General features: G+C 34.4%; 8 protein-coding genes and 4 pseudogenes across 12 annotated transcripts, besides 3 other annotated features; 5 read left to right on the top strand and 7 right to left on the bottom strand.

The window, feature by feature from the left end:
• Positions 1-9,177: part of a mobile genetic element that runs on past the window's edge.
• On the bottom strand, positions 288-623 carry TVAGG3_0857020 (organellar and viral DNA polymerase type B; the record flags this gene model as incomplete). Its single annotated transcript, XM_051249560.1, has 1 exon — positions 288-623. One exon carries the CDS (start codon positions 621-623, stop codon positions 288-290), a length of 336 nt encoding a protein of 111 aa, XP_051085035.1.
• Positions 746-1,202, bottom strand: TVAGG3_0857010 (organellar and viral DNA polymerase type B; the record flags this gene model as incomplete). Its single annotated transcript, XM_051249559.1, has 1 exon — positions 746-1,202. A coding segment is annotated over one exon (457 nt), but the record flags the coding sequence as incomplete, so codon positions are not given.
• Positions 1,718-2,343, bottom strand: TVAGG3_0857000 (annotated as a pseudogene). Its single transcript has one exon. A coding segment is annotated over exon 1 (626 nt).
• On the bottom strand, positions 2,759-3,343 carry TVAGG3_0856990 (uncharacterized protein; the record flags this gene model as incomplete). The annotated part of the gene is made up of 1 exon (XM_051249558.1): positions 2,759-3,343. One exon carries the CDS (start codon positions 3,341-3,343, stop codon positions 2,759-2,761), a length of 585 nt encoding a protein of 194 aa, XP_051085033.1.
• Positions 3,674-5,811, bottom strand: TVAGG3_0856980 (annotated as a pseudogene). The gene has a single exon. A coding segment is annotated over exon 1 (2,138 nt).
• On the bottom strand, positions 5,856-6,440 carry TVAGG3_0856970 (phage tail repeat-like family; the record flags this gene model as incomplete). Its single annotated transcript, XM_051249557.1, has 1 exon — positions 5,856-6,440. One exon carries the CDS (start codon positions 6,438-6,440, stop codon positions 5,856-5,858), a length of 585 nt encoding a protein of 194 aa, XP_051085032.1.
• Positions 6,460-6,615, bottom strand: TVAGG3_0856960 (uncharacterized protein; the record flags this gene model as incomplete). Its single annotated transcript, XM_051249556.1, has 1 exon — positions 6,460-6,615. One exon carries the CDS (start codon positions 6,613-6,615, stop codon positions 6,460-6,462), a length of 156 nt encoding a protein of 51 aa, XP_051085031.1.
• On the top strand, positions 7,604-8,011 carry TVAGG3_0856950 (uncharacterized protein; the record flags this gene model as incomplete). Its single annotated transcript, XM_051249555.1, has 1 exon — positions 7,604-8,011. One exon carries the CDS (start codon positions 7,604-7,606, stop codon positions 8,009-8,011), a length of 408 nt encoding a protein of 135 aa, XP_051085030.1.
• Positions 9,178-9,315: 138 nt separating the features above from the next.
• TVAGG3_0856930 lies at positions 9,316-9,916 on the top strand (annotated as a pseudogene). The gene has a single exon. A coding segment is annotated over exon 1 (601 nt).
• Positions 9,917-13,492: 3,576 nt separating this feature from the next.
• TVAGG3_0856920 lies at positions 13,493-15,979 on the top strand (the record flags this gene model as incomplete). Its single annotated transcript, XM_001299605.1, has 1 exon — positions 13,493-15,979. The coding sequence occupies one exon, from the start codon at positions 13,493-13,495 to the stop codon at positions 15,977-15,979; it is 2,487 nt and encodes an 828-aa protein (XP_001299606.1).
• A 446-nt stretch (positions 15,980-16,425) lies between these two features.
• Positions 16,426-18,009: a mobile genetic element.
• Positions 18,010-18,463: 454 nt separating this feature from the next.
• Positions 18,464-19,011, top strand: TVAGG3_0856900 (protein of unknown function, DUF4106 family; the record flags this gene model as incomplete). Its single annotated transcript, XM_051249554.1, has 1 exon — positions 18,464-19,011. A coding segment is annotated over one exon (548 nt), but the record flags the coding sequence as incomplete, so codon positions are not given.
• A 27-nt stretch (positions 19,012-19,038) lies between these two features.
• On the top strand, positions 19,039-20,659 carry TVAGG3_0856890 (annotated as a pseudogene). Its single transcript has one exon. A coding segment is annotated over exon 1 (1,621 nt).
• A 144-nt stretch (positions 20,660-20,803) lies between these two features.
• Positions 20,804-21,628: part of a mobile genetic element that runs on past the window's edge.

The raw sequence follows: 21,628 nt of genomic DNA, 5'->3' as shown, positions 1-21,628 counted from the left end.
GTTTTTAACGTACTCGCAATTTTTCACGATTTTCATAGAGTTTTTTTGCGATTTTCGTACGGAATCTCGACCCTCGGTTTTCCGAGGGTCGCAAACATATGAGGAAATTCATGAAATTTGGTCATTTTTTCACGATTTCAGGAATTTTTTTTACGAAGTGTCAAAGTTCTCTTCGTCAAAAAAATACAGTTATATAATGAAATTTGGTCATTTTACTCAGCAAAAATATATTTTAGGTGAAGAGGTGAGATCTCACCTGTTTTCTCACCTCTTTTCTCACCTCTTTTTCACAAGCGTCTTACATGAATTGTACGATGTATATTTGAAATTCTAAACAGTTTTGTAGCTTCTATTTCTTCTGTCAGTATGTCAAAAGTTTTAACAATGCCGAAGGTTTCTTTATATTTCTTCTTGACATCAGATAGAAGGAAATCGTCAGCTGTTGGATAGTTTTTGTTTAGAAATGTCAACATGTCCATTTTATCTTCTGCTGGTTTCTCTGCTTCTTTCTTTAAATCTGCATAGTCGTTTCGCATACGTTCTATCTCTTTGACGGAGTAGTTATATTTCCTCATTGCTGCTTTACATTTTGAACATTGTGGGTTCATTTTAGCATTGTACATTGAAATAAAACCTGCAAGTACAACTAAGGCGTCAATGGTTTTCTTTAACTCAAAAGTTGCTGGTTTTATCTGTTCGTTCCATACTTTACCTCTTTTATCTTTATCTCTTATCTGCCATACACATTTTGCAACTAACGAAACAAAGTTGTCGTAGGTCTTAAATTCTTCAGATTTGTATATGTCAGAGATGTTCTTATATAACATATCGCAATCTTTGTCCATGACTTTGTGGTTGCAATGAAATCCAAGAAACTCATAGTTTACCTTACGTATGAACTTCTTGGTTTCTACTGAGTCAGTTGCTTTGACTTCTATTTCATCGAATTCAGGAATAGTAAGCTTTTGTTGTTGTATTTCAGGAAGTTTAGGTAGATGGTCAATAATATCCTGCATTTCATAAAGATATTCTTCATTTGTTTCATCTTTTGCACTACAGTCTAAATCTCCTTGGAGAAGTTCTTGCTTTATCTTCTGGATTTCTGTTTCGAAAGTATATGAAGAAGGAATGAAGCTTTTCATCTCTACTAACATTGAAGTTGGGTTCATGACTAACGAGTTTGGTGAAGTTGTTGCTAACATGTTCTTACAATAAAAATAAAAAATATTTTTTTTAAAAAAACTAACTTTTTTTATTTCGGGAAAATTCATGAAAATTCAAGAGGTGAGAAAAGAGGTGAGAAAACAGGTGAGATCTCACCACTTCACCTAAAATATATTTTTGCTGAGTAAAATGAGTTTTGGTTGAAAAAACAGGTGGAGCCAAAAGTGGCTCGACCTCAAAACAAGCATTTCGTGAAGAATATACCACCCGCCGGAATTCCGGCGGGTGCTTTTTATACAAAACATTTACGATGAAGTCTCAACAAAACAAGCATTTTGTGAAGAATATACCAACCGCCGGAATTCCGGCGGGTGCTTTTTATACAAAACATTGACGATGAAGTCTATCTCCTGTGTTGTTGTCAAAATGTCATGTTGTCACACTTTTTCAGAGAAGTTTAAATTACCTGGTGACCTGGTGACGTAGTGACACCTAAAAACCATCTAACCTAAAATATATTTTTGCCGAATTCAATAAAAATAAAATGGTTCATTTACTCACAATATTTTTGTACAAATCGACCCCAAACTTTTAACCTCTCTTCTGCAGCTTCTAATGAAACTTTAGCGAGTTCATATTCTCTAAATTCTCTCTTTAAATCTTCTTGTTCCCATTGGTCTAGTTCGTATGGAGAGTCTCTATAACCAGAACATATCTCATGTTCATGTTCTATTTGTTTTTCATGCATTTTTCTAACTTCTTGTTCGAACAAAGGTTTAGCATTCTCTGCTGTATCTTCAAGTTCTTCTTCATCTAATTTCTCATGAACTTTCTTGTCTATGGAGTCCAGAATTTTTCCAACTGCTATGCAATATTTTGGAGAAGCCCACATTGCTATATAGTTTACGAGTCTTGGGTCTACATACGTTCCTCTAACCTGTTTGATTTCATCGGGAATTCCTGCATGAATTTTATATAAAAAGCAACCGCCGGAATTCCGGCGGTTGGTATATTCTTCACAAAATGCCTTATAGTACTCTTCCCAGGACTTATTTTCCAACAACCTTCTAAAGTCCTTCCTAAACTGCTGACACATATTTGTTGCATTTATATAACCATCCTTGTCTCTACGTAAGACTTCAATACCGTTGTAAGTGCCTTTTGTGAATGTTTCGCCATTAGATTTGTTCGTGAACGTTTTTGCTTCGACTGTCATACTGTTCTTACAATAAAAATAAAAAATATTTTTTGGTGGTACGTCGGACATTCGTTTGTGGCTTAACCGTCGGACATTCGTTTGTGGCTCGACCTCAAAACAAGCATTTTGTGAAGAATATACCAACCGCCGGAATTCCGCGGGTTGCTTTTTATACAAAATTCAACGGGTGAAAAGAATACGATGAAATTCATGACAAAACATTTACGATGAAATTCATGACAAAACATTGACGATGAAATCTATCTCCTGTGTTGTTGTCTAAATGTCATGTTGTCACACTTTTTCAGAGAAGTTAAAATGACCGAGGGACCGAGGGACCGAGGGACCTGGTGACGTAGTGACACCTAAAACCATCTAACCTAAACATCTCATTTTTCAATACTTTTTCAGCACTTTTCCGTAGTTGTATATGAAAGACAATTCGAGATAAAAGTCATAGTACAATGGAATTATATGCTGCACACCGTTTGTTGTGAACCAAACTTGAAAGTCAGAGAAACTGTTACTAGGTGGTTCGTAGAATTTAGAAGCAAAGTCATAAAAGTCCTTACCGATACACAGAAAACTGTTGTTGCTTGAACTGAAACTTGCATGACACATGACATTTTGAGGGTCAAACACGTTTCTATAAACTGTCAAATCTGCTGGTGGAAGTATAAATTTAAATGGACCATCTGGTGGTAATGGTTCGTTCTGGTTTAGTAACCGAAGAAATTGCGCCCAAGAACGTTTGTCCACCCCCCAATATAAAAACTCTGTATCTCTTGGAGGGTTAATTTCAATCTTTTGAAATGAAACTGTGGAGTTCATCTTGTCGTATTCTAGCTTCAGATAGTATGTTCCATTTAGTAAAGAGTCGTATTTTTCTTGAAATTCCCAGTAGTATTTGTTTATTTGAGTTTGAAAGTCATTTAGAGTTTTTTCAAGACTTTCGTCTGAACGAATTGTAAAGATTTTCATTTCGTCAAATTTTTCTATTAGACCATCAGAGCCTTTATACTGGCCATGAAAATATACTGCGAACATGAATGCATTAGTTCTATTTGAAAACAAAACTCTTCTAAATCCTATTGCCTTTGCATCTGAAGGACTTTGAAGCCAACGAATTGGATAGTCAAACCTGTAAGTTCGGGATAAAATTTCTTCATCTGATATAGTCCTACCAGCGTTTGTAAAGATATAGTCTAACGGTTTTGTATCTGCTACTTTTGTTCTTTGTTTTTCAACCTGAAGCATTTAATATATGTAAAAATATACTGTTTTAAAAACGTTTTTATTTCATGCAATGTTTTATTTCATGCAATGTTTTATTTCTGTGCCGTCTTCAAGTATTCCCCAGTACTTCCTTTTCGATATTACATGAACTTCGGAAAATACCTTGTCTAGCTTAAAACAGCCCATCTTTTCACCGACCATTCCCATTTCAATGAGTTTGTTGTATCCTTCTTCGTTCGTCATGAGCGCATCGATGTTCTCATAGTAAACCTTCACTTTGGATTTAACTTCCGAGAAGAATTTGTTGTAGTTGTCAAGGACTGCCTTTGCGAACTGAGGATAGGACCAATGTTCGACAATAGGTTTTAATGTGGTTACTAAGCCATTTTGACCTTCGGTGAACTCGTACTTCAAAACAAAAGGAGAAAACCTTTCAACAAAGTTGTCGACCTTCTCATAGTGTTTACTCTTCATCTTTTGAGGTTTTTTAATGGAATATCCCCATGTCGAATTCATAAGCAATTTGAGTGTCATTGCAAGTTTGGGGTTTGAAGCTTTCCTAATATCATAGAGTTGTTGTATGACCTTTCCAACTGTATAGTTCCTTCCCGGGAACTCACCGTCTTCGTTTGGAATTCCAGTCGGAATATATTGGACAAACCTCATGTATGCAGCGTTAAGGTCGACATAGTATATCTTTTCGTTTGAGTCGAACTTGTCGCAACCAATGGGTCCAGTTCGTGGAAATTCAAGTGAGTCTCTTATCTTCTGAGAAACTTCTCCTGTTATCTCATAAACATCGTCGAAGCAACCTGTTTCATATAAAACCTTCTGACCTAGCTCAGATGCTCTCCAATACAATTTGACGTCAATTGGATGTCTCAATGGAAGTTTGTTTATAGCATCTTGAAGTTCTTGCAACCTCATTGGAAGTTCTTCTGGTTCAGGTTGGTATCCGAACAATCCAACTCCTTTTGGAACTGTGTACTTCTTTTGTGCTATAACTTTGTCTGGAACAACTTTTGGTCTTGCTAACAATGAAAAGTTTGTTTCGTCTTTTGGTACAAAAGTTTCTGTCAGCTTGTCATCTGGAATTGGTTCCAACAAGCCTTTCTCGAAAAGAATGTTAACAGCTCTGACAATGTTGCACTTGCCTTTTCCGAACAATGGGTTTGTAAGACTTTCGTTCAACATGAAGTGGTTGTGGACAAGTACAATCTTCAACCATGGTAAGTCTTTGTCAACAACATAGTCGTCATGTGAAGAACCTTTCTCAGTCGGTATGTTGACGCGGATATTGACATTTGCCAACGGTGCAATCTTTGCAATTGACCTCTGAGAATGTACCTTGTCTTCACACATGACTCAAGATACTTCATTTTCTCATCTGTAACAAGACCAGAGTTCCTGAGACATGTAAGAATGCAAGGTTCATTGACAATTGTTTCAATTGAATTGTAAATTCCATACCTTGTCAAGTCAATGTCAGACTTATTTATGAACGGGAAGTATCCAGCATGTTGTCTGACTGCTTGAGGGTTAGGTTGGTACCATTCGAACTTGACACTTGCAATTCCTTCAATTGCATTCAAAATGTCTGAGTCGGAGTCAACCATTTGTTCTCTCTTTGTAGTCTTGAAAGCGTCAAGAAGTTGTGCGGCTGTTGTGACATTGCCATGTGCATAGTAAATGTGACCATCCAAATCTGTTATGGTCAATCTGAGATTGTGTCCTTTCTTATTTCCGTCTTGAATTGCAGCAAGTACTCCCATGAAGCCTTCTTTGTTCTTTCCTTTGTCAAAGTTTACTGTAAAGGTTCGACCAGATGTAATTTTACTTCTAACCTCACGATACTTTTCATATGCATATCTTGTTCTTTCCATGGGAGCATGTGCGTCTTCACCTTTTCCTTTTTTCCTCCTCAAAGGATGCAATTGTTCGTCATGTTTCCAGTAGAATCTGGCAAAGCCGTCGTGTCCTTCAACTTGCGGTTCAGTAACATCGAAAGGCATGTCCATAAGACGTTCTTCTTCTAACCTCTCTAGTCTGTTTGGATAATTTGCGCGTGCTGTTTCCAGGTCCATTTCGTAGCGAAGACCAGATAGTTTGTCATAGACTTTTATGGGTCTTCCCTTCCTATATTTAAACTTCTTTGAAACTCTCCAACCATATCTTTCTAACTCTGCTTTTATTCTAGCAGACCTTCTGTCCATTCTATATGGGGGCATTTCTATAAAAATAAAAAAATGTTTTTCCTTTACTTTACATAACCACCTGCTGCCATAAGTCTTTGACGCCAACCCATACCAGCTAATGAAGGTTGACTTGGTTTAGTCTCCAGACTAAACTTTGGTTTTGGTTTATCTTCAGTTTTTGGTTTTTCTTCTTCTATTGGTTTTTCGTCACTTTTCGGTTCCTCTGACTTTACTTCACTTGCAGGAACAGTTGTGTCGTCAACATCTTCATAAATATCATATGCCATTTGTTTTTGTTTTCCTTTCAACTTTTTGTGTTTGTTGTAAAGTTTAGAATATTTCGACTCTAAGTCAATGAGATGTTCTATAATGAACTGTTGGTCAGTGAAGTATACTTTCCCATCTGTTGTCTCGAAAGCTCCTTCAGACTTCAATATTTTATTTGTGAGAGTCTGTTTCTTTTTTGAGATACTAGCCGTTCCATTTTTATGAAAAGTGACTTTGTAGTTAGAGTTTGTATTTCCAGACCTGGCACTTTCTATTATTGAATTTTTCTCTTCATCTGTAAGTTCTTTGACAGGTTTTGACAATGGTTCTGAACTTTTTGTTTGTGGTGTCAAATCTACCGTTTCAACTTCTTCGGTCATTTCATCTCAGTAAAAAATTTTAGTTTGGTTTGTTTTCAACTGGTTGTTTAGGTTTTTTAAGTCGGTCTAAAACTTCCTGAGGTATAGGAAGAACTTGACAAACACGTGGTGGTGTAACTGCTGGAAGCCGACAAATCCATCTTGAGCCCATTTGTCTCAATGCTGTATTGTTCATTTCATCTCAGTAAAAAATTTTACATTCCCCACGTTTGAGGCGGTTGAGGTTGGTTGTTGTTTACCCACTGTTGTGCATGGTTATATCCTCTGTTAAAGAATCTTTCACCTTGGTCCATATAGTGCCCTGCTTGGTTATAGTAGTCATTTGCTTTGTTATAATAGTTTCCTGCTTGTCTTCCTACATTGTCCATCCATCCTTGAACTTTTCCTCTTGTTTCAGGATTTGGAATAAGATTTGCTGCATCTCGTGCTACCTCCCAACCTTTCTGTACAGTTTGTATAATAGGTTGTGCTTTCTCTTTCAGTATACCTAATGTACTCAAAATCTTCCTTCCAATTCCAAATGCACCTGGCTAGTGTTCCCACTGCGGGCAAAAATCTAGATGCGACTCCTGCTAATGCGCCAAATAAACCCATTTCTTATGGGTTAAAAATGACGAATTCAAACAAGGACCCGTATGTTTCTAAAGCGACAAAGAAAGCACTCATGGTAAAAATCTTTAGTTCAACACCAAATGCTTGGTTTATGGATATCTTGGAAAACATTCCGAGGTATAGAGAAGATGGACCACCATACTGGCTAATATTTGTCGGTCAAAACACAAGATACTGTGAAGCCATACCATTATGGTCCAAAAAATATTTTAGATGTGAAAACTGCTTTGACAATATTCGTTGACAAATACCATCCAACAAAACTGACATCTGACTATGAAAGTTCTTTCAAATCAGACGATATTAAAAACTATCTGCGTTCAAAAAATGTAAACCAATATTTCATTGTCGACCAAAACCATTCTGCTCTTGGTGTCATTGACAGTTGTATAAAAATCTTAAGAGACTTAAATCAACCACAAGGTGGTGAAGCAAATGAAATGTCATATGACGACAAGTATAGACACTTCTCCATGGCAAAGATGAGACAAGTTTTAAATATTTACAATAGCCGTAAACAAAAAGGTTTGGGAAACCACTCCCCCGAAGAAATGAAAAACAACCCCGACTTAGAGAAAGACTATATATTTAACAATTTAGTCAAAAGAGACAAACAAGAAAGAATGCCGGGCTTCAAACTTCAGAAAGGTGACAAAGTAAAAATAGAAATACCTAAACGCGACCCATATGAAAATACTATTGACTATGACAACAATGGGAACTCGACAGGTACTCACGTTCGTGTTCGTAAAAATAGAAGAAAGTATACAAGAGAATATTATGAAGTTTTAGGCAAACATGGCAAAATGTACAGACTGCAAGCAGAAGATAAAACTACTATTGTCAGACCTCGTTTCAAACTTGTCAAAGTTCAAGGTGGTATATTTTCAAAGACAGTTCCTAACAAATATAAGACAACTCCTGACGAATATGCTAAAGAAGTTGAAAATGACGACTAAGCAATTCTATACCATGCGTAAACTGTCATGTAAGGTGGCATGTAGTCTTTACTTTGTCCCGTTGTTTGCGTATACCCTGAAACGCGATGTGTATGGTCTCCTTCTCTCCAAGTGTCATCCCAGGAACCATTTATAGCAAACTGAACGTCGTCTTTAACATCATATCCTTTACCTTTTGTCATTGTTGACCAAGCCCAATATTTATGCCTATGCAAACCTGCTTCAGATGTACTTAAATTTATGTAGTGACTGTGCGCAGGTAAATTTTCACCTGAAATCGTTTTACTTCCACCTGTTTCCTTTGAAGAGTTTGCACAATACAAAAACCTGTCGACTATTTGAGTCCAAGTTCCGAGACCAAGTACTACTTCTGGTCTGGTAGAGTTCATTGACGTATAAATAGAACCTATAGGATATACTGTTTGAAGTATTTCAGTCTTTAACGTTTGAAGCTCTGTTTTGTCAGCTTTCTTATCTAACTTTTCTTGAAGTTCATTTACGTCAGAGATGCTATGTGTATGATGTTTTTGTGGGTATGTTCCTTCTGTCCATGCGAAAATATACTCTTTTGTTGCATCTACATATCCAGCTATCCATGTCGAGTCTGCTTTTGTATTCCTTAACTCTGTAACACCTTTCTCAAGCTCTTTCAACTGTTGTCCATCTTCCATTAAACCTCTGGTATGACTTGAAACCGTTTGTGTCAACATATCTACAGTTTCTTTGTCAGCTTTAAGGTCTAAACACCCTGAAACCCATCCTGTATCAGCTTTAGTTTTTAAAATCTTCGATGTCCGTTCATGGTACCATTCAACCCTTTCTATAATTTCATTGTCTTTTTCATCCACATATTCCTTATCTGCCTTCTTCACTAACGCACTAGCCACATATGCTAACTCATCGTCAACATATGTTTTGTCAGCTTTCTTTTCAACATCCTCTTTCGTTGCATATGTTGCATCTGCTCTGTCATGTTCTTCTTGAACTTTTTCAATGACATACTCTTTGTCAGCTTTGTTGTCAATATCTGCTTTCAAAAGAAGTTCATCTATAGGTTTCTCGTTTAAAGTTCCTTTTGTTGGATTTATACAAACAGTATGGTTCTTGTTGTCTTGAAACAGAAACTCATCTGTCATTGGGTTCATTGTCAGTTTTAAGTTTCCTTCTTTCAATGACTCAGATATCTTAGAATAGTTTGAAAAGTTTGTTGTGTTCTTATTTAGAGCTTGTATAATGAGTTGTCGGTTGTGTTGTATTTCTCTCATAGACGCTGTTACATTCGACATTTTTATTCTAGATAAAATATGCTTTCAATAGAAAAAGAAAATTCAAGAGTTGCTACAACTAAACCATTAGATGAACTTTTTACGAATGTCGGTCAAAAGTTTGAGACAGAGACCGTAAAGCATGAAGGCTATCGTTTTGACTACCCACTAAGATGGTTAAGAGACCCATCCGTCACAAAAGCTATTGGCTTTCGTAGAATGAAGTTCATTTCAGAAGCCATACATGGTTTCCCATTTACGGTCGCTTTTGAAATTCGATACTATAACAAAGAAAAACGTACGTATGAGAAATTTGTACAGGGAAAACTTTTACAAGTTAGTTTGCTTGTAAACTTAGAAACAACTCTTCAAGCTTTTCAAGAAAAAATAAACGATATCTATCTCGAATATGCAAAACAGTACAACATTGACGAAGGAGAGTACCATCTCGATATTTTATATGACAGGAAAAATGCAACTGTTAAAATCAATAGAATAGAAGACCTTGGAGAAGACGTTTATATTTCTACAAAATATAAAACTTGGCATGGTATAGATTTTTGAGGATGTTAAATCAGCCTGCAGAATATCCAGTACACCCGAACTTTTATGAAGTCGAAAACCCTAATGGAACATATGAAAATGTTTTCGACTCAGATGCTATTATAGTTCATGCTTCATTTTCTGGTGCACAAACTCTTTTTTATGCTTGGCAAATGACTTTTACGAAAAACCTACAAAGCTATATGAACGCGAGTGGAAGTATTTCAGACTTTCAAGTATGGTTTACTACAGATGGAAGAAAGAGAATAATTCCATTATACATGCGTTTTACTTAGAACTTAGTTTCATATACAACTACTATCGAACGGTAAAAATATAATTTTTTAATACGGTTGAGGTGTTGGATTTGGTTGCCAACTAGACTGTGGTGCAGGTTCAGGCTGTTGTATAACAGGAGCTTGTTCTTCTGGTTCAGGGTCTTTAGGTATAATACCAACGAACTGACCTACTCTTTTACCAATATTTTTTGACTCCGTTCCAAATTCCTCTTCCGACAGATTTTATTCCATTCCATATACCTCTTCCAACATTTCGAAAGAAGTTTCCTATTCTTCCAAAGAAACCCATTTTACTATATGTAAAAATCTAATGTCCACCTAGTCTCTTACGTTTCCTGTTGAGTTCCATTGCATTCTTTAACTGGAGCTCATACATTCTATTTCTCCTCTGGTAGAAAACATACCTGGGTCAACTCCTGTGTTCGCGTCATCTGCATAGAGTTGTTTATATCCCACTTCAGGGTTTGTATAAAACTCTTTCCATCTCATATTTGCATACCATGGTGGCAAACCTAACGCAGCGTCATTTGACATGGCAGTTTGCATTTGTACATCTGTTGGCACTTGACCATAGTTTGCCATTGCAGTTTGTATTCTATACTTCATTTGGAATATTCTCTGGGTTTGGTTGTCCAGGTTGCTGTGCATTCGCTAAGTTCTGTGCGTCCATTTAATATTAGATAAAAATATCTCTTACGAGTACATATGCTGAACATTTGCTGGTATTGGTTCATCTTCATATTCTCTTATCTTTCTGCACGTCAAATAAGTAAATGACACAATGGAAAAAACTAAAACAAGTAGTCCTATTTCAAACCACATTTAGTTACCAATAAAATTTCTTTGTTGTGACACTTTTTCCGGTTTATAGGACCTCTCTCATATTCTATCTTATCGTATCTAAAATCATAGTCATGTATATCCTCTAACCATCTCATGACACTTTCCAAACCACTTTTATCGGATGTAAAGTAAAAGCATGGATGGTTTGTAAAACGTCTAAAGTTTCTAAAGAGTCTCTCAAAGTCCAGTCTACTTGGTATTGAAAATCATATGTGTTATAGAACGGCGGGTCTACTATAAAGAAAACATTTTCCTTGTTTTTATATTTTCATACAACTCTGTCCAATGACATCTCACAAACTCTATACCCTCAGTATATTTTTCTATGTTCTCTTTGAAAACCTTTGTATAGTTAAGATATAAAACGTTTGACATAAGTGTTTCAATGTCATGAACTCTTATAGCACCACTATATAATAGTCTAGAAGATATACTATCCCAGTCAATATACTCTGCTTTTTTCAAAACCTCTCTGACAGTATTTTTCTTTATCTAATGGTATAACGTTCCATCTTGGCCTATAGGTATCTTTTCTTTCAATCACTCAATATTTTGTTTGTGTCTGGTATATGTTTGAGACGGTTCATATAGTTGTCGAAGTCATTGCATATAATCTTTGAGTTTGGAAATACGGTATGGCACAAATGAGATATATAGAAACTTCCACCGAACAAATCTACAAATGTTAGACATTCGGTAGTTTCTTAAGTTCTCTCAATAGAATATCTTTACATCTACTCTTATTTCCAAAGAAGGGTAACGGTGGTTTTGTAAAATTCATTTTATATATATAATAAAAATGTTTTTTCCTGAAAAGTGACAGAAAAGTGACGACTCTCAAAAATTTCTTAGGGGCTAGAAGGGGCGTAGCCCCTGGAAGCCCCATTACCTTTTTTTTTTTAATGACAAGATAGTTATTATTAAATAATAGTTTCAAAAATTGAACAATTATCAGCTTATATCGGCGCGCAACGAAGCTGCGCGCCGATAGAACGCGCTATATAAGGTAGTCACAAAATCTAAGTAGTGAGGCTCTCAAAAATTGAACCGTACTCCATACAAAATTTGTGTACCCTCACTACTTAGATTTTGTGGCCTTCAATTGAGAGGTTAGTTTTGATAGAGCACGTTATAAAATTAAAAGGGAAAAATAAATAAAATTTAAACATTTAATTATATATAATGTAAGGAGTGTAATTCCAAATTTTCTAAAAACTATTCAAATTTGAGCATTTTTTTGGAAATAGTAAATCTAATATGTACATCTAATAACAACATGATTCATCACCTTTTCAAGCTCTGCAGTCAATTTTTTGAAATTTGATTGAAATAAATGTAGCAAAAATTACATTTCATTAGGGAATATATGAGTTTCTCTGGAAACAGGCTGATAAATTTTAAATTTTGTCCAATCAACATGAATGCATTGAGAAATTTGGATTGATTTTCTGGTAGAATCTGGAACAATTCAACCATGTATAAATGGATCATGTAATCATCATGAAATGTTAGTGTTAGAGTTCAAAAGAAACAGAATGAGTGGAAATCAAACACAATCTGAATAATTTTAAACGTATACAATCTTTAAGTTTGTATTTTGAATTCTACATATATGATTGTGTAATTCGTTCTTTCAAATTTTCGGATTCAGGCATGTTTTGATAAAATTCATTCCCAAAAACGTCAATTAACAATTAAATTTAGTGTATTTTAAATATATATACGTATTATATTTTATAAATTATATTAAATTCGCAAAATTTTAAGTTTTAAACAAAAATAAAAAATGTTCAAAATATGAAATTATGCATAGGATATTAAAATTTACATGTTAGCAATTTTTTTGAATTGCTTTCAATTTTCATATTGAAATTTTTAAGATTTTTTTCTGAAATAATAAGCAAGAATATCAACCTAAATAATATTAAATTCCATGCGTTAATTTCCCCTCAAAAGTCATTGACCGCCTCTCAATCTAGATTTTGTGAGTACTTTATAATACAAACTTGCTGCACTTTTTTCGCCGTCTTTAATTAAATCAAATTAGCTATCTAAATTTCATATTTTCGTGACTTACTTTTGACCATTTTCGGTTGTAATTTTTAATCATTTTTAAACTAATATCATATATCAATTTTGGTTATATGGTACTGTGGATTGATCCAATTAAATCGCCGAAAATTCAATGATCAAATAATTTCAATAATAAATCATGTTCAAAATTCGATTCTAAGCAGTTAATTTTATTCTTTATCATATGAGATATCATGTTCAAAATATATGAATTAATTTCATAAATCACTTCGAAATGCTGGACTGCTTGTCAATAAACGATAATAGTAAAACCTCAATCAAGCAAATGATATTTTTTACTTTATATGATTAGAATCTAAAAGATATTTGATGAGATAAATTATCGTCAAACTAAATTTTCATCGGAATTTTATGGGGCTCAATAACTCTTAAAATAGTAATATGGGAATACATTTTAGATAATAATTTGATGATTGATGCCATTGAAAAAATCATTTATGTCATTGGAAGAACAATATCTTGATGAACTTTTGCCAGAAGAAGAAGAATCAAAGGACCAAGAAGTTTCAGAGGTTAGTGTGAGCACATCAACACCTCCTCCCACCTTTTTAGATCCGCATGATTTTGGACCTGCTACAATCTTCTATCGAAAAAATGTATCTAGACCACAAATTTCTGATATCCGTGAAGTAACTAAGAAGCCGATCGTTTCCAAGCAAGAACTCTCCACCCCAGTAGTCCAAAAAATGTCAACTTTTCTTGGTGTATTTTTGCCTATTATTGTCTTCTTGATGGGTATGACATATTGGAATCGTGCTGGAAAACTTGTTGGAGACTGTGGTGTTGTATATTCCTTAGCTATTATATGGGTTTCTAGTATTATTTCTGTAATTTTAATTTCATCTCTGACGGCAATGGCGACAAATGGAGAGATAACAGGTGGTGGTATACACTATGTTATTTCTAGAACTATTGGTCCCGAACTTGGCCGATGTTTCACAATATTCCTTGATATGTCAACTTGTTTAAGTGCAGGTGCTGCAATTATCGGTTTGGCTGAAACAATTGTTGACATGTATGAGCCAAAATATTTCACAAAGACCCAAAGAAATGATATAAGAGTTATAGGATTCATTATTCTAATTGCTGCTGTATTTTTATGTAGATTCGTTGTTTATTCTCTGCGTATCACGGCTACATCTCATTTGATTGGTTTTCTGTGTTTCTTAATCGGTTGTTTCGTAAAGAAACCAGGCTCTATTGAAGGATTCAATGGAGCAAGCATAGCAAACTTTAAGAACAATAGTCTTAGCACTATGACCCTTCATAAATTTATGGGTCATATTTATGCAACTATGCCAGGATTTACCGCATTAACAGGATGTTTTGCAAATGCTCATAGACTTGAAAAACCTCCAAAGATGATCAAGAAAGGTTTGTGGAGTGCTTATTTACTATCAATGTTAGTTTGGCATATAACAATTATAGTTTTAGGATTTGTAGGTGATAGAGATTTCTTGAAATCTGGAATTGTATCTCCTATCATACAATTTAATGTAAGCAAATGGATTGGATTCATAACAATTGTTGTTTTCTGTGTTCATCGATCTGTTGCAAATGTTGGCTATGAAAAATCATTATTAACTAATTTAGCAAAAGACGAATTAATTCCAAAGCTTGAATTCAACTACGATTTATGGATTCCTTTGATAATTACAGCTATCTTTGTTGGTATTGGAAACTTAGATTTTGCAGCTAATATAAATACAATCTTGTTCTTAACCATGTCATTTGTAATTAATTCTTCAGTGTTTGTAGCAAGTAATTCTCATATTCCAGGTTGGAGACCGAAGACTAAGTTCTGGCATCCATATATAAGTTTATTAGGTTTATTCTTAACACTATTTTTGCAATTCATGATTAGCTGGCAAAGCTCAATTATTAATTGGGTAATATTTTTATCTTTGTTATTCTATAGCATATACAAAGGCTCTGATAAGAATTGGGGATCAGTTTTACAAGCACAAGCATTTTATAGAGCATATACGCATTGCCTGAAAACTCAGAGAATTAAAAATAATCCAAAATTATTCAGAATAAATTTGCTAACAGTTGTAAAAGAGGATGAAAAATTTGAGTGGTGTGCACTTGGATTTATTAAACTTCTCATAGGAAATGATGGATTCTGTATTGTAAATCAGGTACTTTCAGAAGACAAAGGACTTAAATATGCAATTGATAGGAGAAACAATTTGCAACAATTTTATGCAGACAAACATCAAATATTCTATGATATTACGATCGCAAAAGGTCCTGTTGACGCACTTTACAAGCTGATGCTTCTGAGTGGACTTGGTGCATTCAGACCAAATACAATTTTCATTGACATGGATGTTCGATCAAGTGATGAAATTTATTTCATGACGAATGAAGTCCTTGAAGCGCATTTCAATCTAATTATGGCAACAAGACCATACTATATTATTCGAGATAGTGAATATATCGATGTTTATTGGCTATTTGATGATGGTGGTTTAACATTGCTAGTCTCATATATAGTATCCAAAAGCCTTAACAAACGCCTTAGACTTATTACAATTGTATATTCAAATAACGGCGATACATATGCAAAAGCTGAAGAAAGAAGTCGTCATCTACTTGATAGATTTAGAATAGAAGCAGAAATTATAACTGTTGAACTCAATGAGAAGAAATATCCGCCTTCATTCAAAACAAGATCTTATTGGAATGGATTAACGAAAAATATGCAATATGATCAAAAGCATAAAATATTTTTGGTCTTTTCCGATTTGATCAATATGCAAAGTAGTGATGCTGCACTTATTATATGCACTCTCTTTGTTCCCTCACGACAAATGACTTCAAAACTTTATAAAAAAGTTTTGAAGCTGATTTCGCATGTCAAGCCTGCATTCATCTTTGTAAGAGGAAATGGTGACAATGTTTTGTCTTGGAAGGTTTAATTTAATTTTATTAATATAAATCTTTGTAATTTTAGTTATATATTTTTCAAATAATAAGACATGCTATATTTATGGGTTTTAAGATTAGAATCTCATATTCTCTTTAGAAAATTATGATAAAATCTTTAATTGGTGCTATAATTTTCACATAAAGATGAAAAATGTATATGTTATAGCTCCATTTAGGCTAATATAGCAATGGTACTAATGTGATCGTGATATAACCAGTAGATTATAGCATATTTCAATTGAAAGGTAAAAATTATGAAGCGATGATAAGTTAATAGTGTTTCAGAATACTTTATTGGTTGGTGTTTATAGTGATGAGTTTGCCAAAACAATCTGAAGATGAGCTGTGATTTGAACAAAAATATATGAATATGCAAGCGGTTTCATCTGCAAAGATTCATATTCAGATTGTATTTATATTTTTAGTGATTAAAATGAAAGGTACATTCACTATTTTTGACAAAATTTTAAATTTTCGTGGGGTTGTAAATCTTATAATAATTAGATGAATAAGGAATGAATCCCAGTATAATGTGCATCATTATATTAAACACTATATGTAAGGCTAATGATTCTATTAACACTTATGAAGATCTATAGTATTTGAGCAGATAAATTTGATAATTTCCAAAACTCTTATATTTCAAAATTAAAGTGTGTGAATGCATTTAAATGAGAGCAAAAAGAGATTGATGCTGTTAAAACTAGGTGTTAATTTGCAATTATTTCGCATCACAAGAACTACCCAGTAAATTCGGCTATCTTTCTTTGCAATTATTCTCCATTATACATATAATATAATGGTTAGGGTTTGAAGAAAAGTTACTAGAGAATTATTGACTTTTGAAATAATGCAGAATTTTACTTGAAGAATCATTAATTTATGAGTTCCAAATTGCTAAGCACGACGAAGGATCATTAAATTTGCTACAATTAAATACACTTATTGCAGAATTAAGATTTTTGAAATTAAAAGTTTGAAATATTGCCTTTTTGAATAAAAATTTAAATTTTATTATATAATCATGATAATATCTTATAGAAATTAAAAGAAAATATTTTAAACCATTCAAATATTTTGAATGTCTTATCAATTTAAAATATTAAAAGATAGCTTGATTTTATCATCATTAGTTGTTATCAAAGTTTTCTTCTTTTGATGAACAACAGTAAATGATTTGTTAATTACTTGTCTTCCTTTTTCGCAGCAAAATCGAAAGTTATGATGATAATCTTGCTCTCAATTTTGAAACTCTCTGATTTACAAGTAAGCATTCCTTTGGAAAAGCAGTCCTATTCTGTTTTCAAGATATTTTAAAGCCTCAATTTCATACAATGCGCAGATCTATTCGAAATTGCAAGAACTCTCAAGAAAAATGCAGCAGCAAAGAAGATTCCATAGTTTCTAGCATCAAAAATTTACAACCTTAATACAACAGTTAAAGAGAAGCTCGAAAAGAAAATATTTAACCATAAAGCTGGAAACCATTCGATATCTACTATTGGATCTAATAAAAAGTTAATTATAACATATTTAACATGCTATTTGTTGACTTTGTTCCATTATATTACCATATATATCTTTTTGAAATCTAAAATATTTTTACGATTTTAACCATGTGTTGTTGAAACCATATATCAATCTTAGCTAAAGTATAGTTTATGAGTCTGTCACCATCTAACGTATGAATTTTCAAAAATGTCAAATATGTTCATTTTTTCTGTAGATTCAGCCATAATTTCACGTTATTATACTATTCAACTATTATTTAATATTTTTATCGATTTAAATATATGATGAAATGCTTAGTTCTCCTGGAAATCGATTTTTAATCGCAATTTTAACTTTCCAAAAAAAATTCAAAAATAAAAATCCCTCTCAATTTTCTAAGTTTTATAACTCGCCAAATCTCTAGCCAAATTTTTTTTGGCCCGTATAAATATTGTTAGGCACTATATAGGGATGCTATTTATCCTATTTTCATCCCATTTTACTGTTATCGCCTAGTGAATGTACCTTTTTAAAATGCTGTATGATACGAAAAATTAATCTGAATATAAGTAAAAATCAAATAAATTACTCCACAAGCTCATGCATCCAGCATGAATTATTAAAAGTGTTATAATATAAAAAAAAGGTAGTGGGGCTTCCAGGCGCGTTGCGCCCTCTAGCCCATAAGAAATTTTTCCCAAGACCCAAGAGGAGGACCGAACCCCAGCCGACCAGCCGTTGACTTTTTTGTAGAGCACTCAAAATAGTATAACTTTGTCCGGACAAGTAAGGGTCTATCGTCGCTACAGGAAAAGTTACAGGCGTTCCAAGGAAGTATACTTTGAGAAGCCTTTTCCCCCTTTTAAAACAAGATAGGACGGTTATTTTACAAAACTGACAACACTTTGACCGAGTAGTTTTTTGTGATGAACAAAAAGTGTCATATAAACATCCGTCAAAAACCGTTTTTTACTTCACTTAAAATGCCACGTAAGCTACGTAAGAATATACGTAAGAGGAAGGGAGCATTGAAACATCCAATAGTAAAACTGACACCACAACAACAGTTGCAACAACAAATGCTGAATGACCCCACTATGTTGCAACAAATGTCAAGCAACCCTATGCTTTTAAACCGAGTTCTTGGTGCACAGAGTGGAGGTTTAAGAGCGGCACTTTTAGCGAAAATGGCAGGCTATGGTGGAGCTGCAGACGGAACAGCTTATAACCCTCAAAGTCAAATGAATTTGAGTTCACTCAAAAATCAAATAACAGATGTCAAAAAGTCAAACATAGACATACAGAAACAAATAAGTGAAAACGAAAAGAAACTAGAATATGACAGACACACAAAGAAACTCAATGAGTTAAACGTAGAGAAAAAGAAGAAAGAAGAACAACTGAAAGAACTAAGTACAGAGGAATATGCGAAAAAAGTGTCAGAAAAAGCAGCAGAAGTAGCAAAAATGGAACAAGATGTTATAAATTTGAAAAACCATACTACTCAATATAAAGTACTGAAAGATGAAGAGATAAAACAAAAGCCCTGAAGACATATATGGATAGCGATGAGTATAAAAAAGAAGTTGAAGCAAATGTAAAGGCAGAAAAACTTTTACAGTTGCAGAACCAAACCGTACAGTATGAAAACTTAGCACAAGAAAGTAAAAAACGACGCAGCCATGCAAAGGCAATGAAAAGCGCAGAATATATAAAAGCTAATAATGACTGGTTAGATGCCCAAGCCAACGCCAAAGCAGCCCAACTTATAGGGTCAATAAGGACAAAAATACAAGCGGATGAAGACAGTTCAAATGAAGCTTTAATGAATGCTGACTTTAAGAATGCCTTCGAAGCTCTTCATAGTAAGGTGAAACTAGTGAACGACTTCTCATCTGGAAAGAAACTGAAGTCTGAAGGTTTCGACAAAGAGTTAAGAGAAGTAGCACAAAATATGACGAAAATAACAGATGCAGCAACGAGACAGGCAGTTCAAAGTGCCTATGACGCCGTTAGAGCAACTGTTGTGGAAAGTCAAGAAAAAGAGTTACAACAGACCAAAACAGACCTAGTAAATGCTTTCTTAAAACGAAAAGTCAGGTAGGACATTATGCTGCAGATGGAACATATGTGCCAGCTGGTGGAACTTATATACCACCAAACCCTCCAAGAGAAGCACCTGCACCAGGACTACCTAAAACATTTACATCGTCACATGGACACAGACACAGGCATGCACCAAAACCAACACAACAACCAACAGTTCAAAATCCAGCACAACAACAACAACCAACACAACAACCAACAGTTCAAAACCCTGCACAACAACCAACAGTTCAAAATCCAGCACAACAACCAACAGTTCAAAACCCTGCACAACAACCACCTCCACAACCAGCACAGCAACCAACAGTTCAAAACCCTGCACAACAACAACCACAAACAGAGCAAGGACATAAAAGAAGTAGAGAACAAGGAAACCAAGAATTCTTAAAAATGCTTAAGGAAGATTATGGTTACCCAGATACTCTTGACTTTAGTGACAGATATAAAGAAGCTATTAGAAAGTTCAAGGAAGGAAATACTGACCCGAACCTATTTAGCTTTATGGTTCAGCACCAAATGGGATATAATCTCAAACCTGGAAAATACAAGCTCGCTAAGGGATATGATTTAATAGCATATCATCCAAATGACATGAATGAATTTACTCCGAGATATTTGGTGTCAGAGCTAAATGATAATTCAACTCTCTTCATGAAACGCGTAAAAAATAGAGACGGAACGAAAGAAGAAAGGTTTATGAGTCCGGATGACTTAGATAGGGAACTTGTTAAAAACGGTCTCGGAATATATGAAATGCCAGCAGATGAGGTACAAGAAACTCAACAGGAAGAAGTTCAGATACAACAGACATGGAAGAAATAGTTCAGCAACAACAGCTAGAAGAGCCTGAAGGAAACGAACAAGTCCCTCCTTTGGAAACTAACTTCACAGAACTAGATGAAGATTTGGAACAGCCGAAAAATCTTGACCCTCAACAAGTGTATGTGGAGAATATGGAATCTTTCCAAGAGTCTAAGAAAAATTCGGCTGACATAGTAGAAGAATATCGAAAAATGTTCGCCGACATACAAAAGACTCCAACATCAGATGAAAATATTCAGCATAGAATGGAAGTACTGAAAGATAATGTACGCAAATACAATAACCCTTTTTACTTACGACCATATAACGTTCAATCTTTGGCTGAACTCGGTGAAAATAAAAGGTTAAATTTCAACAAAACATATAGAAATGAAACATTGTTTAAAGTTCATTCAGAACCTAACCAATATGGAAACAAACCTACTTTTGTTTCTGCAGACTATGGAACTACAATGAGATGGGGTCATAAAGCTAATCCGGATAGGTGGTTCATAAACTTACAACCTCAATTCCAAGAAGTTGTAGACGCAATGGAAGTGAATGGTGAACCAGATATAGCTGGTATTTTCAGCGCGGCTTTAATGCCATTGAAAGATATGAAACATGCAGATATTTTGGACCAGTATGAAATGAACATGGCTGATGGAAATATAACACCTGACGTTCTAGAACATTTATCTCAAAGAACTACACAGAACCATAGAGATGGTATATTTGGTGAAGAGTTTAGAAAGAAAGTTAGGGAGAGAGAAGGAAGAGAACCTATTGTACATGACCTTGCAAACGAAAGTTTGCAAAATGTCATAAAAACTTACTTTGCAGACAATGAACTGAGAAGGGATGAATATTTAAGAAAACTCAATGGACAGTACCAAATGAAATGTTAGTATTGAAAAACATGTTCCTTGACAAAATAAAACCAACTACAGAAATAAATGACGTAAGACTGAAACGTTGGGTAAAAGCTTTCCCATTCACAAAAGATATTATTGGTAACATGGAAAGAAAACCAGAATGGCTACAAAAACATATATTTGGAAACGAGCTTATTCCATATGGACAAGCTCTGTTTGAAGAGCTTGAACCGGAAACTCAGGAAAGAGTCATGCAAACAATACGCGAAGACTCAAATACAAACTATGACAAACTCTTTCTAGGATATAGGTTACCTGAGATGGCGACCAGAGCCCAAAGGCAAAAAGGACATGGGAAATTTACAA

Source organism: Trichomonas vaginalis, chromosome VI (genome assembly GCF_026262505.1).
Source record: "Trichomonas vaginalis G3 chromosome VI, whole genome shotgun sequence".
Taxonomy (NCBI): domain Eukaryota; phylum Parabasalia; order Trichomonadida; family Trichomonadidae; genus Trichomonas; species Trichomonas vaginalis.
Note: the sequence above shows the minus strand (reverse complement) of the source record. Positions and strands in the feature narration are given on the sequence as shown.